Source organism: Neltuma alba, unplaced genomic scaffold, assembly GCF_004799145.2.
Source record: "Neltuma alba isolate B1F8T4 unplaced genomic scaffold, ASM479914v2 tig00011136_pilon, whole genome shotgun sequence".
NCBI classification, from domain to species: Eukaryota; Viridiplantae; Streptophyta; class Magnoliopsida; order Fabales; family Fabaceae; genus Neltuma; species Neltuma alba.
The window spans coordinates 200,594-216,576 of record NW_021635872.1 but is presented as its reverse complement, the minus strand read 5'-3'; the positions used below and the strand labels follow the sequence as shown (position 1 = coordinate 216,576).

The 15,983-nt window shown below is 36.5% G+C and overlaps 2 protein-coding genes across 3 annotated transcripts; both read left to right on the top strand.

Moving 5' to 3' along the window:
• The first annotated feature begins 6,391 nt into the window (after window positions 1–6,391).
• LOC114761822 (ubiquitin carboxyl-terminal hydrolase 18) lies at window positions 6,392–11,857 on the top strand. The gene is made up of 11 exons (XM_028951260.1): window positions 6,392–6,868; window positions 7,184–7,385; window positions 7,487–7,575; window positions 7,661–7,746; window positions 7,833–7,995; window positions 8,113–8,236; window positions 9,127–9,284; window positions 9,680–9,764; window positions 10,040–10,252; window positions 10,367–10,428; window positions 10,770–11,857. Exons 1-11 carry the CDS (start codon window positions 6,612–6,614, stop codon window positions 11,470–11,472), a joined length of 2,142 nt encoding a protein of 713 aa, XP_028807093.1. The 5' UTR covers window positions 6,392–6,611; the 3' UTR covers window positions 11,473–11,857.
• A 1,565-nt stretch (window positions 11,858–13,422) lies between these two features.
• Window positions 13,423–15,311, top strand: LOC114761823 (F-box only protein 13-like). Of its 2 annotated transcripts, none has more exons than XM_028951262.1 (2): window positions 13,423–13,429; window positions 14,042–15,311. In XM_028951262.1, the coding sequence occupies exon 2, from the start codon at window positions 14,064–14,066 to the stop codon at window positions 15,309–15,311; it is 1,248 nt and encodes a 415-aa protein (XP_028807095.1). In that variant the 5' UTR covers window positions 13,423–13,429; window positions 14,042–14,063. The 2 variants fall into 2 exon arrangements, with proteins under 2 accessions (XP_028807095.1, XP_028807094.1); XM_028951261.1 differs by lacking the exon at window positions 13,423–13,429 and adding an exon at window positions 13,770–13,807.
• The last annotated feature ends 672 nt before the right edge of the window (window positions 15,312–15,983 follow it).

Below are 15,983 nucleotides of genomic sequence, written 5' to 3'. Positions count from 1 at the left end.
TTAATATGTACAATTATAGTAAGAACAACTTCAAAAAAAAAAAATAGATAAAGATAAGAGAAAAAATAGATTTGACTTTTATATTTAGAATCAAATTAAAAATTAAATCAGATTTTATGTTAAGGATAAGAGGCAGTATTATATATTGTTCTGCTTATCACAGCGAAAAGCCGTGGAAATGTTCTTGGCTATTATATTCTCTCCCTCTCAAGAATTTCTGCCATGGATGGAATACTTAAGACGGATGCTCTCTAATAGACTATAGCAGACTGATGCAGAGCGGACATGGATGTATATTTGAGAAATTCCATTTGATGCTGCATCTTATTTTTAAAATTGAAAATAGAAATGATCTTATTAATTGTTACTAGTAGATTAGTAAGCAGAGTGGGAGTGACATAGAAAGCCATGCATGCACCCGTGAAACTGCGCGAATGAAATATTCCGTGTGTCACTATTTGAGTTATGAAAAGAGGGTGCTACATTGATCACTTTGATCAGTGAGATACAAAGTAAAGGCGGCTTTCCCCACATGCTGGTTCTGTCTATTTAGAGCACAGCAACAAAATGCAAACACTGCTTAGTGGTCCATAAATGCGTGGGCGCGTCTCAATAATTGAGCATCGTGGCTGTTCAGAAACATTGAATCGCCTTTTATTCCAAAATAATAAATAATAATGCCCTCCACGGTTGACCGCTAGCTTCATTCTTGTTTAATTCCACTTAGTGCATTCCCTTTCGTCATTCTACATTCGTTATATCCACTGATACTTGCTTTTATTTCTCTTTTGAAAATTACTAATTTTTTTTTTTAGTTTATGAAATTATGTGTTTGTTATTGTCATTTCTTTTTTTTTTTAAATCAAGAAAATATTTATTCATAACAAATAATGCAATAAAATACAACAGACAAGACTTTGTTGTTTTTCTTTTCCTTTTTATTATGGGAATTTTTTGTTGTTGCCATCTTCCTGTTGGAAACAATTATATTCGAGAGACTATTAGATACTCCTCCGGTCCTAATTATAAGACCCAATTGACTTATTTGAGGAGATTAAGGAAGTAAGTTAAGTTGGTTATTTATAATAAATAAGTGTTGTCATTCCTAAAATATCCTTACTAATTAAGTATATTGGCTAAAACTATCATTATTAGAAGGATTATCTTGGAAAAAAATGCATAAATATAAGAGACAAAATGGATTGGGTCTTATAATTAGGACCAAATAAAAAGTCAAATTGGGTCTTATAATAAGGACCGGAGGAGTATTAAATATGGGCACATTTCTTAACAAAAATTTGAAGATTAGTTTATCAAGTCGTGAGGAATTGATCCCTCGTTGGTTATGGGAATATTTTCGTTATTCAATCAGGGAGGAGGAAAGACATTGGGCCCGAGTATTCCTGAATTATCTGACCCCTGGAAAATGGACTGAACACTAATCTCGGATCCGGCCCATTTAGAGTAAGGGAGGCCCCGCCCATTGTACTTTAGTCAAAGAAACGGATCCAGGTCAAGAAAACAAAATAGGAACGTGAGGGTAAGGGTGGAAACAGGACAGGCCAGGCCAGGCCAGGCTTTGCTCTTAACAGGCCAGGCCTGTTTTGGAGCCTATTGGCCTAAGCCTGGCCTGTGGCCTGTTGCAGGCTTATTTTTCAATCTGAGCCTGGCTTGTATAAAGGCCTGGCCTGGCCTGAAGCCTGTTAAAAGGCCTGTATTTTAAAAAATTCAAATTATAATAATTATTTTTTTAAAAAAAGCTAAGATTAAAAAAAACGTACATAATAATTAAATTTTTAGTCTTGTCTTTTATTTAAATTTTAGTATCATAAGTACTATTTTAAATCTTAATTATAATTTATAAGAATATTATTGAAAACTAATTGTAATTATATGTTAAAATTTGGAATAAGACTACGTTTAAGTACACACACAAAATTAAAATTAAGACAAATAAATAAAGAGGAAAAAATACTAATTTTATAATGAATAAAGAGGGTATCATACTTAAATTAACATAATACGTAAGTTAGTTAATTTATCATTCTTGGAACAAAATTTTTCTTTCCTATTTTCTTTATATTTTTAAGATTTAAAAATCACATTATTTATTGATATTATTATTTTAAATTATATTTTTATCTTCACTTGTCATCTAAACTTCAAAATCTAAGAAAAGATTAAGCTATTAACTATATATTAAAATTAAAAAATAAATTAAAAGAGCACATTAACAATAATAGCATTAATTAATTTTTTCATATATTATGATTATAAATTCCTAACAGGCCCAGGCCGGCCTAACAGGCTTAACAGGCTTTTTAAAAAGCCTAAGCCTGGCCTGTTTAACTAAACAGGCCTTCAAACAGGCCTGAGCCTGTCTTTTTTGAGAAACAGGCCAGGCCAGACCAGACCAAATACAGGCCAAGCCATAGGCCCCTGACAGGCCGCCTGGCCTGTTTCCACCCCTACGTGAGGGTGGGAGGGGGTTTCAGATTGGAAACATTGTTACGGGAGTTAAAGAGAGAAGATCCAAGACGCAATACTTTTCCCGTGAAGAATGCAAACCAAATATCTTTTCTTCTACTTCCACCATGAGCTGAAAATAACATGATCTTCGTAATATCTCATCGAAGAAGTTGATTACTTCGCAAACAATTATCGAAACATCCATCATGTTTATGGAGTTAGACATGTAATTTTATGCTTAAAAAATGCCTGATGTTGTTGGGTTAGATGATCTCGATATTAATATTTTTTATTAATTAATATTTTTGATAATTATCAAATTTGAACCCTTAAATTTAACCTTGAAAATGATGTGTCAACCAGGTGAAGTGAAGCAGTTTCCCATCAACTTATTACATCAGTGAAAGCATGTTCTTGCCCAAATTCTAGCTAGGGGTAGGTTAAACAATTGATTATAGAAGCAAACCATGTTATGATTAAAAAGCACGACCAATGTATTAACACCAAACCAAACCGCCCTAATAAAGGATTTTAGGTGGCCCGGATAGAAAATTGTTTAATTACGTGGCTGTCTTAAATTTAAGACACCATCCTGGGCTTCCCTTTTTCCTTATCTGTCTAAACCTACAAGTTCAGAGCTTCTTAGATTTCATCATCTAACCCACCCTCCCACGTTTTGTTTCACTTTCACATATGCATAGTGCATTGACCTCCGTGGCGCGATTCCGAATTCCATGTTCCCAGAAATATAAAAATTACTATGTTTATCTTTTGAACCATGCCTATTGTTTTTTTTTTTTTTTTTTCCGGGAACATATAGTACGACGCATTTTCTTGTGTTAAAACGGACGTTATCATCGTCCCAAATCAAGGCTCGCATCATTACGTGTCCATGCTTTTGCTTTTATACAAGAGGGAACTAAAATCTGGGACCACTCTTTTTGCCCCGTCCCCATGCTTTTTAGCCAATGAATGGAAGGGAAAAAGTGATTAAAGGGTAGGAGAAGGAGATTAATAAGGCGACAATAAAACCCAAAGCTACAAAAGGTAACAATAATGAATGGAATTCGTGAGTATGCTACTACAGCTCAATGGCTTGCTAAATCTTTTTCAAGCGCAGAGCTTTGTGTTCAAACCTCAAACACGCTATTAACGATAAAAGAGAGTAAAATTTGGAAGGAAAAGAGTCACGAGCAAACTGCATCCCGCGAGAGACTCTTGCGCCAGAATCAGACCTATTATGTCACCTCGGTTCCGTTGAGTCAACGCACTGACAAATTAATTAAGATCCATGAAGTATTTTTTTTTGGGGGAATTTCACTGTAGGACCGCAAAAGGCAAATAATTTCAAAGAGCCTCCAAAACTTTCTGAAACCTCACTGCAAGACCAAGGGACCAATCTGATATTAATTTTTAGAGTGAGATTACAATAATACCCCTCCTTTTTTATTTTATTAAAAAATAAATATTTACCGAAGTTACTGTTCCGGCCACCGGAGGTCGGAGGTCCGGCCACCGGCGCTCAGGTGGCCGCCGTCAGGGTCCGGTCATCGGTGGCCGGAACAGTAACTCCGACGGGACCTCCGGTGGCCGGAGTTTTTTTTTTTAAAAGAAAGTGGCCAAGGGAGGGTTTGAACCCAGGACCCCTTGGCACATCAAAAGATTTGTAACCACCAAGCCAAGCAACCCATTCAATCATAAAATCCAAATAAAACTACATATAACAAAATAAACGCAACAGTCTAAATGTAAGTGAACAAGTGAAATTAGACGATTTACAAGTGGAATTCAGAAATTTGCAACAAAAATTAGGCAATTTACAAATAACATAATAGAAGTTATAACCCAAAATGCAAGTATTTAAGTGCAAATGAGCAAGTAAAATTTGAAGATTTACAATAAAAGTTTATGGATTTACAACTCAAATTCGGTAAACACAAGAGAATTCACAACCCAAAATGTAAGTGTTTGAGTGTAAGTGAACAAGTGAAATTAGACGATTTACAAGTGTAATTCAGCAATTTACAACAAAAATTAGACAATTTACAAATAACATAATAGAAGTCATAACCCCAAATGCAAGTGTTTAAGTGCAAATGAGCAAGTGAAATTTGAGGATTTATAAAAGAAATTTATGGATTTACAACCCAAATTTGGCAAACACAAGAGAATTCACAACCCAAAATGTAAGTGTTTGAGTGTAAGTGAACAAGTGAAATTAGACGATTTACAAGTGTAATTCAGCAATTTACAACAAAAATTAGACAATTTACAAATAACATAATAGAAGTCATAACCCCAAATGCAAGTGTTTAAGTGCAAATGAGCAAGTGAAATTTGAAAATTTACAATAAAATTTTATGGATTTACAACCCAAATTTGGTAAACACAAGAGAATTCACAACCCAAAATGTAAGTGTTTGAGTGTAAGTGAGCAAGTGAAATTAGACGATTTACAAGTGTAATTCAGAAATTTACAACAAAAATTAGACAATTTACAAATAACATAATAGAAGTCATAACCCCAAATGCAAGTGTTTAAGTGCAAATGAGCAAGTGAAATTGTCAAATTTCACTTGCAAATCTATAAACTTTTGTTGTAAATCTTCAAATTTTATTTGCTCATTTACACTTAAACACTTGTATTTGGGATTGTGAGTTCCATTATGTTATTTGTAAATTGCCTAATTTTTGTTGTAAATTGCTGAATTTCACTTGTAAATCGTCTAATTTCACTTGTTCACTTACACTCAAACACTTACATTTTGGGTTGTGAATTCTCTTGTGTTTACCGAATTTGAGTTGTAAATCCATAAACTTTTATTGTAAATCTTCAAATTTTACTTGCTCATTTGCACTTAAATACTTGCATTTTGGGTTATAACTTCTATTATGTTATTTGTAAATTGCCTAATTTTTGTTGCAAATTTCTGAATTCCACTTGTAAATCGTCTAATTTCACTTGTTCACTTACATTTAGACTGTTGCGTTTATTTTGTTATATGTAGTTTTATTTGGATTTTATGATTGAATGGGTTGCTTGGCTTGGTGGTTACAAGTCTTTTGGTATGCCAAGGGGTCCTGGGTTCAAACCCTCCCTTGGCCACTTTCTTTTAAACAAAAAACTTCGGCCACCGGAGGTCCCGCCGGAGTTACTGTTCCGGCCACCGGTGACCGGACCCCGACGGCGGCCACCTGAGCGCCAGTGGCCGGAACAGTAACTCCGGTAAATATTTATTTTTTAATAAAATAAAAAGGGAGGGGTATTATTGTAATCTCACTCTAAAAATTAATATCAGATTGGTCCCTTGATCCTGCAGTGAGGTTTCAGAAAGTTTTGAGGGCTCTTTGATATTAATTGTCTTCTGCGGTCCTACAGTGAAATTTTCCCTTTTTTTTTTAAGCACATCTAATACCTTAAATTATTATTTTTTAGATGTTCAGTACCTGAATATTTTTTGATGTATTCAATATATTTTAAAATGTTGATGACTACAAAATACTTTCCAAATACTTTTTATATATCAGTTTTATATTGATTTACTCCTCCGGTCCTAATTATAAGACCCAATTAACTTATTTGAGGAGATTAAGGAAGTAAGTTAAGTTGGTTATTTGTAATAAATAAGTGTTGTCATTCCTAAAATATCCTTGCTAATTAAGTATATTGGCTAAAACTATCATTATTAGAAGGATTATCTTGGAAAAAAATACATAAATATAAGAGACAAAATGGATTGAGTCTTATAATTAGGACCAAATAAAAAGTTAAATTGGGTCTTATAATAAGGACCGGAAGAGTATTATATTATCAATATCATGACCCTAGGGAAGTGATAGATGTGCGTGTGTTTTTTTTTTTAAAAAAAAAACAGTTTTCTTAATCCTGTGTCGCTCCCTTATTAAAGCCTTAAACACACAGATAGAGGAAGGCGGAGAATGTAAAGGAGCACTCCGCGTTGTGCTTGGCACCCCGACGAGGATAACAGAAGCCAATGAACAGTGCAGTAAACCCTAATCTGTGTTGAAAGGAATTGCTTTATGCAGGATTAATTATTTTTAAGTTTAGAGGGTTGACATAATCCATGAAAAACCTCCGTATCGGTGCCATATCGTCGATCAACAACGTCGGGGCGGCGTAGATGCTTGTCTCGGCGGTGTCCTGGGATCTCAATTGGTTCCTGCAACTGATATTCACCGCTTTATTGGTTGCTATTGGATTGCATACGGTCGTCAAGAATACGGCCTCCAAGTATTTTGAGGTCGACGCCAATTTTGAGGGGGACCACCCCGCCGATCGAACTCCAATGCCCGGTGTTCTCATGCAAGATCCTGTTTGTGCCGTCTGTGGCCAATCCGGCACTAAGAAGTGCTCCCGTTGTAAAGCCGTACGATATTGGTACCCCTTCCGATCCTTCCTCGAATTTCTTTTATCTCTTCATCCTGGTTTCTTGGCTTTTCTTCAATGTGATCAGCGGCTTTGGACTTTCTTGCGTCTTATTGTCTCAGTAATTTTATATGATCTTGTTTACCTCTAGTTTTAGTTATTCGGTGCTGCAACTTCAAGGTTACTCATGAAGCTGACATATTTATTTTGTTTTTCATTTTGATCGTTTTACGCTGGCCCAAAAAAACGATCACTTTCTTTTAAAAGTACTGTTACAAAATTTAAAAAATATATAATTTTTGAATCTTGTCGCTGTTGATTTTCCAGCTCTGAAGCGTGTCAAGTGGCGGACTGGAAATCTAGACATAAAACAAAATGCAAGGATTTCTGTCAAACTAATGGAACCAATTCGACTCAAAGTGGGGCAACTGATGTTGGGCTTAAAGCCTCAGCTGGGTATAAAAATTTGTCTGCAATTACGCTGGTACCAGCTTGCGGAAAGTCACGCCCTATCAAGCAGCTGAAGGATGTAATTTTTGTAGACAGCTTCATAGAATATTTCACTCGACGTTTGTCGGTTGAATCTTGAATATTTTCTCGAACACTAAATTTAACATTTGTTCTTTCCAGGTTATTTTTCCATATGATGAATTTGTTGGGTTTTTCAGCCGGGACAACTTAGAATTTCCTCCTTGTGGACTACTGAATGGCGGAAACAGGTTTTTGTCTTTATAGTAATCAATCTTGTGAATAATATTTAGCTTCATTGGGATTCAAAATTAAATTCGTTGCTAATCTGTGCAGCTGCTTTGCTAATGCGGTTCTTCAATGTCTCTCATTCACAAGGCCACTTGTCTCCTATTTGTTGGAGAAAGGACATCGTCGAGAATGTAATGTCAACGATTAGATTTTTCTCTTGGTCTTGCTGGTTCTCGGCTTTTACTCATGTTTATGGTTGTTCGGCATGGTTTTCCAGGTAGTCTTGATGACTGGTGCTTCCTATGTGAATTTCAAATCCATGTTGAAAGAGCCAGGCAAAGTTCACAGGCCTTTTCTCCGATGAATATTCTTTCCCATTTACCTAATATTGGTGGCACTCTAGGTTATGGAAGACAAGAGGATGCTCATGAGTTTATGAGGTCTAATTTTCTCTGCTAACAATGTCATTTGACTTTTTGTAATGAATTTTACATTGACAATGCTTTAGAAGGAAATATATTTTACACACAGCAGAATTGATATTTTAATTTTTGTAGGTTTGCAATTGATACAATGCAATCTGTTTGTCTCCATGAATTCGGGGGTGAAAAAGTTGTCCCTCCTAGACTGCAAGAGACAACTCTTATGCAGCACATCTTTGGTGGTCGCCTTCAATCTCAGGTCTTAAATATGTGCAATCAATGCTATCGTGCCCCTATTTTATGAATAACTCGCTATATTTTATTAATGTGCATAATCAGCACAAGGTTAAAGATTAACCTGACCTAAAATGGTTAAATAAAACTTGCTGTGTTCAGTTTTATGATCTCATGAACTGTACATGGCAGCAGAGACTTCGATGATTTAGAATCTCCTTTTTCCCTGTTATCATTTGATCCTCTTTAGATGAGGATAAACTTTGTCTGTCTGTGAGCAGTCCACTGATACTGCATAGATGGAAATTGAATAAGAGTTTGGCTCCCTTTCTTCAAGGTTAGGGGTTATGTTGCTGGCTTTCATCTTCCATTTTTGAGTTAAAATCTCAGAATTCAGCACTTAAAATAATACGCAATTATTATCTTTTAAATATAGCACCATGATTCTTGCTGTCTTCGCCTTGATTTTTATTCCTATCTTTTTCCTTGTAATCATCTCACATAATTTGGAACAGTCACACTGAACCATTTAATTTCTATTATGTAATAAGTTTTTCTTTTGTGTACTGAGTAATACATTTTTTGAAAAACTTTAGAAATGAGTCATTAAATGGCCGATTTTACTTGTAATTCATCATTGTTCAATTATGAAGACCGGCAAAAGGCTAACCTTTGTGAGTGACACTGTTCAAGTTTCTGGTTGTGATGATGGGTGAGATTTTAGGAGATGAAGTGGTTTGCTTGTCGATCATCTTGAGTCAGTGTCATCACATTTTTGGCTCATTTAACAGCTGGAAATTTTCAGTGTCTTCTTTTTATTTTTATTTTTCTAAAAGGTGGTTTTCAATATCTGCCCTTTTTGTTTTGTTGCTGCTCACATGGATGCTCATGTCTTCATATTTCTTATTTAAACAGGTGATTTGTTCAAAATGTGATAAAATTTCAAATCAATATGAAAATATGATAGACTTGACGGTTGAAATTCAAGGAGATGTGGGCTCTCTGGAAGGATGTCTGGACCTGTTCACCGTGAAGGAGTGGCTCCATGGGGACAATATGTACAAATGTGATGGGTAAGGTTGACTGTTCTGTTTATTTAAGTTTTAGATTGTGTTATTCCTCAAGTGCAATTTATTTGTTCCATTGACGAGATGCTGGAACCTTCAATTGGTTGACTATAATTTTGTATATTTCTTTCTGTTTTTGGCATTGTTACTTTCATGTTTATGGTTGCTAAATTCAAATATGGATACTTCGGATTTTTTTGGACGTTCTTTTCTGAAGGTTCTAATCGTTGGTAAATGCTATCTTTTGGTTCAGGGATTTAAAGATATTATCCTTTAAATGGGAAGTTTATGTATGGAATCTGGGCATGCTCTTACATATAATGTTCAAAGTTTTGCTTCTGGTATTGTGCGTTTGCTGTCAGGTAGACCTTGTCTCACACAGGATTTGCTACTCTTTGCAGGTGCAATGACTATGTACAGGCATGGAAACGTCTTACTGTAAAACAAGCGCCTAATGTTCTTACAGTTGCCTTCAAAAGATTCCAGGTATGTGAAATGTGCCAGAAACTTTCTTCCAAGTTGCCTTATTGTTAAAAATTTAATCGCATCTGCTTACCAAAAAAATCTAGTTGCATCCAACTCTCCCAAAAGATGTTTCATGTGACTTGAGCTGTATAGATGAAAATGTTGAATAAAGGAAGACAGTTTTTTGGATGAACTGTTCTGTTTCTAATACATAAAAAGGTTCTGAATTTTTATTTGTCTTTTTGTTTGGGCACAACGGTTTTATTTTTGTGTTTATTTGGTGGTGTGTGCTGCAGAGTGGGAGGTTTGGAAAACTTAACAAGAGAATAACTTTCCCGGAGACTCTAGATCTTAGCCCTTACATGAGTGAGGCAGCAGATGGGTCAAATATCTATAAGCTTTATGCCGTCGTAGTTCATCTGGATATGCTGAACGCTTCTTATTTTGGTCATTACATATGCTGCATCAAGGATTTTCAGGGAAACTGGTACTGGGTTGATGACAGTAAGGTAAATTTGCTATGACTTTTTCCTGCGACTTCGTACATTTTCCCATAGGGTCACCACCTACTGCATATAATGTGTATGAACATTTAGCATTTTTATTTATTTTTTATCCGTCAGGTTACGAGTGTGGAGTTGGAGGAGGTACTCTCTCAGGGAGCATACATGCTTTTGTACAACAGGTGCTTCAAAGACCTTGTTTTGAAATGATTAATGTTTTCTCTTTCGCTCTGAGTTATTCTGAACGGATGCAATGCTTTTTCTTTTTTTATGACTCAACTTTCTGATGCCATTTAGCTTTTATGCTTACAGATATTTTTTAATGTGACGAGTTTTCATATGATATTGTGCAGGGGCCGGACAGGTCATTTTATGGGAAAAAATTAATTCATAGTTAACTATTAGGTTTAAATGCTCTCGCTGAACACAATGGCCACATGCGTGCAACTTTGTGGACAGTAATACCAATTTGTGTCAAAATAATACTTTTGGACTGAAGCTGCATGCTTTGTTTCGTGGGCAGGGTTAATGCGAGGCCATCAGGCCTTCAAACCACGGAATCGTTAGGGAAGGAAGAACAAACTGTAAAAGTGGAGGTGGAGCCTAGCCCAACAGGTCAAGTTGCAGGCCTTTCAAACAGAGAGACCGTAACTGCCTGCAGAGGTTCTGAGGCTTTGACACCTGACAGCAGCCAAGAAATACAGGTTTCTGACTTTGAAAACGTGTCATTGCATGAAATTAACCAAGATGTCAAAAAAGAGCGCTCTGAGGATGTGGAGGTGATTGATGTTGAGTCGACTTCTGATATTACAAATAAGAGTCCCTGCAGCTTGGTCCAGCCATCTCATTTACCTTATTCGCAAGATGTCAGAGACTTAGAGGGCATAGCAATGGTCAGATCAAATCCATGCTTAACTGTGTCGGAAGAGATCTCCAGGGAAGAACAAGAGGATGGCAATACAGTTGAATGTGGCCCCTGTCCAGGCTCGCTGAATGACTTTTCCTGCTGTCATGAGGATTCTCCTGTCTCAAAGGCATATGAATTCACAGGAGAGGATTCAGAACGTACAGAGGTGAGTGAATACAAGTCAAGTACTACAGCAAGAGGCGATGCAAATTATCTCAATGGGTATGCCAGTGCTGTCAAATCTGCTATCCCAGGTGAAGATGGTTGTGCAGTATTTTCTGGCGTTGGTGCTTTTCCCACGGACATAACCCTCTGCTGACATGCGCAGAATTAAAGCAGGAGGGGTTGCCGCTCTACGGCTGTGAAACTGAAATGGAATCAAGAGAATAGAAATATCAGGGGATAATTCATATCTGTGTAGGGACTAGGGGCAGATATTTTTGCTGTTTATTCATATCATTTGGTGATCCCATCATCTGAAAGAGGTGGTGAGTTGGGAAATTTTGACCGGCGTTCCATTATTCGCGGGAATCTTGGATCCTACAGTAGCATAATTAGATGAATTCTTTAAATTAATTTGACCATAGTGACAATGTTCAATTCCTTTCTCGTGTTCTTCCCTAACGTGACAAATATTGCATTGTCTTTGGAGATGATAGGCTTCGAATAATAATGGAATATAAATTCTCATATTTGGCGGGAAAGTCGGGGGAAATTGGTTCTTGCAATTTTATTTTTTTGGATGATCATACAAAGGTCACATTGCAAACGAAATTGCAGAAAACATGTCTTTGCACACCCAAATCTTTTTCCATCCAAAGCTGTGTTCGTTTACTTGACATCATATTTACTGACGGCCAGGGCAGTAAGCGTAAATCATTCTATCTCAATTAATACTCTATTCACTATTCCAAAAAAAAAGGTGATGAACAAAGGTGAGGAGAAAAATCTTTGCATTAATCAAATCAAATTGTAAATTTTTCGTTGAGCATACACTTTTGGCCATGAAAACCAAATCGAATTACAAATAATAATAATTGTAATATGGTCTTTTCTTCATTATTCTATTTTCTCTCTGCTTTTAAATTTTTACTCGTTACGATCTTTGAAGGGAAAAAAATAATTCTGGATTAATTACTTTTATATGAATTAGAAGAAGAATGGAGAAGTGTGAGAAAAATAAATTTATAACACAGCGAAGCTCGTTTCTTCGAGAATTTAAGCTTAGGTATATGAAATTTGAATCAGTACTTAAGCATTGCATTTGAATAAAAATATTCATTTATGAGTCATGAGGGAAAATAAATTTCGTTGATATTACCCGCTCATGGGAAAGGGAGAAATGTGATTAATTATAATAGTGACATGCTTGAAAACCAAGTCATTTGGAGGCGTTTAGCCCCAAAAACAAGAATGTCGTTTAGAGGCTTGTGAATTTTATAGGCAGAGGTATCTCACGTTCGTGCAGATCGAGAGCGGAGCATCGGGGTCCCTCCTGGCTTTTGAGTGTGTGAGCATCTGCTTCGCCTGAAAGCACACGAGCATAGGCGGACGAAAAAAAAAAGGTGAAAAAATGAGAGGGAGATGGAAAAGATCGTAAATAACGGCTTTTGCTGTCCCACGTATAATTTTCTCCCCATTAGTTTAATCTAATCTCTTCTTAAACATGCTTGGCTCGTTGGCAGAACTCTGAGAATGTATTTGTAGAGTTACAGAGCAAGCGGCAGAAGACAAAGATTCCCTACCGAGGAGCCAAACTGCCAAAGGCACCGGAAATAAGGGGCTAGGGCTTGCTTTTTCGCTTTGGGAAGGTCAGCAACAACAAACCACCCCCATGACGCGACACACCCTTCGAGCTTTGACATGCGTGGATTAAAGCGAATGGAGCAACTTTAAAACTCTGTGGTCCCTCTTTATTTTTCTTTTGGGCTGCCTTACAGAGACGATTAAAGTCACCTGGGGCCAAAGTCCAAGCTTTAGAGGGTTTTTGAGCGCAGAGTCAAGTGCTTCCCTTTCTCAATCGTAAATCTCATTTTATGTGAAAATCGCATTTTTACAACTGACATTATAAAAATAAAGATCTACCCACTCACCCAGGAAGCTTCCTATCGCTTGTCCCTAAGCTAGCTTTCTCTTTTTCCCTTTTTCTGATTTTCTGTCCCCCACTTCAACTTCCCTTCTAGCTCCCATATTAAAAGGAATATCACTAAATTTCTCACTGTGTCTTCTACTTAACAAAGCATAGCTGTTTGTTTTTAAACTCTCGATTCAATCAGGTACATTACCCTTCATTTATTATATTACTGTGTCGTCTCTACAGATAATTTATGGCCTATTATCATTCATCATTTTACTCGTCCAGTAAGAAAGTTTGTGACTCTGGCTTTACTACACGTCAGTCTTTCTGAGCATTGTTCTCATCTACTCCTGGTGCAAAGGTTTTGATTCGACTTCAAGATTATTTCTTTTATATCTTTGCTTGATTGCATGCATACATTTGTATTATGATGTGAAGGAAGGGTTTTTTTTTTTTTTGGGGGGGGGGGCGGAAGGGGTTTAAAAGGTAAAATATATGATTCCTGAAATTGATTGTTTGTTTTGTAGTTGGGATGAGACTTGGGAAGCCTGGTAGCATCTCAAGTTTCGAGCTTCATGTATGTGAATAAAGGAAATCTTTTCAATGACATTATGCCAGATTTTGGTTTCTGTAGCTTGAATTCATTGACGCTTGCAATATTCAACAATCATTGAGAGTTTATAGATGTGTCTCTAGGTTCCGTTTGAAAGTCTCCATTCAGTTTCATGTTGCTGCTTTCTATGTTTAGTGCATGCTTTTGAAATGGAAAAGTTAATTGCTTGATAACGTCTTGCTGCCTTTGTTACTGCAGTTTTACCCAAACTCCTGGCCTAATGGAACGCAGTGATAAGCCTGATACCAGGATAAGTTTGAAGAGAAAGTCACCAGAGTGTGATGATGATCCCCTCTCCAACAGTTTTTCTCTGGACGACCTTCCTGAAGACCTCTTTGAAAGGGTTCTTTCACGGCTACCAACTTCCACATTTTTTCACCTTATTTCTGTGTCAAAAAGATGGAGATCGGTTGCTTTTTCTGCAAGCTTTAAGCTTGCCTGCTCTCTCGTTCCGTCAAGAAATCCTTGGTTTTTGATGGTTTCACCCAATCTCAACCAATCTGTCATCTACGAGTCTGCCGAAAACAGTTGGAAAAGGCTCAATTATCCAAATCTTCTACTTGAAGATTCTAATCGAAGTTGCATGCCAGTTGCATCCTCCGGTGGCTTGATTTGTTACCGTAAATTATCAGGAGACTTCATTGTGTGCAATCCCTTGACAAAATCTTGTAAGGACCTACCTCCATTGCACATAACCCCTCAGAATCAATCTTTAAATGCCATTGTGATGAGTGCAACTTTCACCTCCTACAAGATCGTGTTAATCCATGGTGAGCTTCCAAATCTTTCGTTTATGGTGTATGATTCAAATTCAGTCTCTGGTTGCTGGAAAGATGAGACTGCATTGAGGAAAAAGGTCGATGATTCTTTTCCAGAATCTGACTCAACCCATGACAATGTCGCTTACTTTGTAAGCAAGGCTGGATATGTGGTGGCGAGTGGTATGCAATTAGAAAGAAGCCCATTCAAGCAATACTCGTCAATTATAACTAACAAAGATGGTCAGGAAGTAGTCTATTTTCTTAGCTCTTTCGGGACAATAGTAGCCTGCAATTTGACAAACAAGTGCTTTTCCGAGTATCCCAGGTTGTTACCTGTCTTCTGTGAGTACTCCATTGATGTCGTGGAGTGCAATGGTGAGATGCTAGTTGTTGTATTATCAGAATCCTTGGAGAGTGAGAGTCTTAGGGTGTGGAAGTATGACGAGGCCAATCAACATTGGCACCAGATTGCTGCAATGCCTCCGGCAATGTCCAATGAGTGGTATGGCAAGAAGGCTGACATTAACTGTGTCGGAGCCGGCGGTCGGATATTTATATGCCTGAACTCCTCGGATCTATATACTTATGTGCTGTATGATTTGGCGAGCAAAACATGGGTGGAACTACCAAGATGCTCCATAAATGGTGAAATCATGGAGTTCAAGTCGGCCTTCTCATTTGAGCCCAGAATAGAGGCTTCTGTATGACCGACAGCAAGATGGATGCCTTGCTTTGGGATCTTTTCTTTGATTATTCTCCATTTTTTGTAATATCGTGCATGTTTTCTTTCAATCTGAGGAATAATATTTTAAGGCGATTGTGTGATAAAACTCTAAATAATACTACTCCAATCTTAAATATAAGGGTAGTGTAATTTATATTATAACACTTTGTCTAAGTAACAAATAATGTGCCTCATTTTTTGAACTATGTTTTAAAAAAAAGCGCATCAGTTTTATGAGAGAAAAATATATCCTAAATTTTTGTGCACAATAAAATTCTTAACTAAAATTAGAAAAGTAAATATTTCTAAACCGTTTTCAAGAATTAAATAATGCTTTCTTCAATCGTACCTGCGAGGTATTTGGAAGGGAGGCCTTGTACTTTTGTGATCCTTTTCACATGGACGTACATCAATTATTTATTATAATTTACCCTTTTTATCCTATTCAATAGTGACGTAGAAAAATAGAAAACTTTTTCTAAGATATATATTTAAGATGAGTAAGCTGGCAAAAAATATTTAATATGAGTAAACTATAGGAAACTATTTTAATTTTTAGATAAAATTAAAGAATTTTAAATTTTTTCTGATAAAAAGTGCTGAAAATAATTTATAAATAAACCGTATTAATTTTTGGAACTTTATTTGCTTTAAA

Coding starts and splice junctions, on each gene's coding strand:
- LOC114761822 (XM_028951260.1), top strand. CDS start 6,612: ATGCTTGTCTCGGCGGTGTCCTGGGATCTCAATTGGTTCCTGCAACTG. Junction 9,285..9,679: donor AATATGTACAAATGTGATGG/GTAAGGTTGACT, acceptor TACTCTTTGCAG/GTGCAATGACTATGTACAGG. Junction 9,765..10,039: donor TTGCCTTCAAAAGATTCCAG/GTATGTGAAATG, acceptor TGTGTGCTGCAG/AGTGGGAGGTTTGGAAAACT.
- LOC114761823 (XM_028951262.1), top strand. CDS start 14,064: ATGGAACGCAGTGATAAGCCTGATACCAGGATAAGTTTGAAGAGAAAG.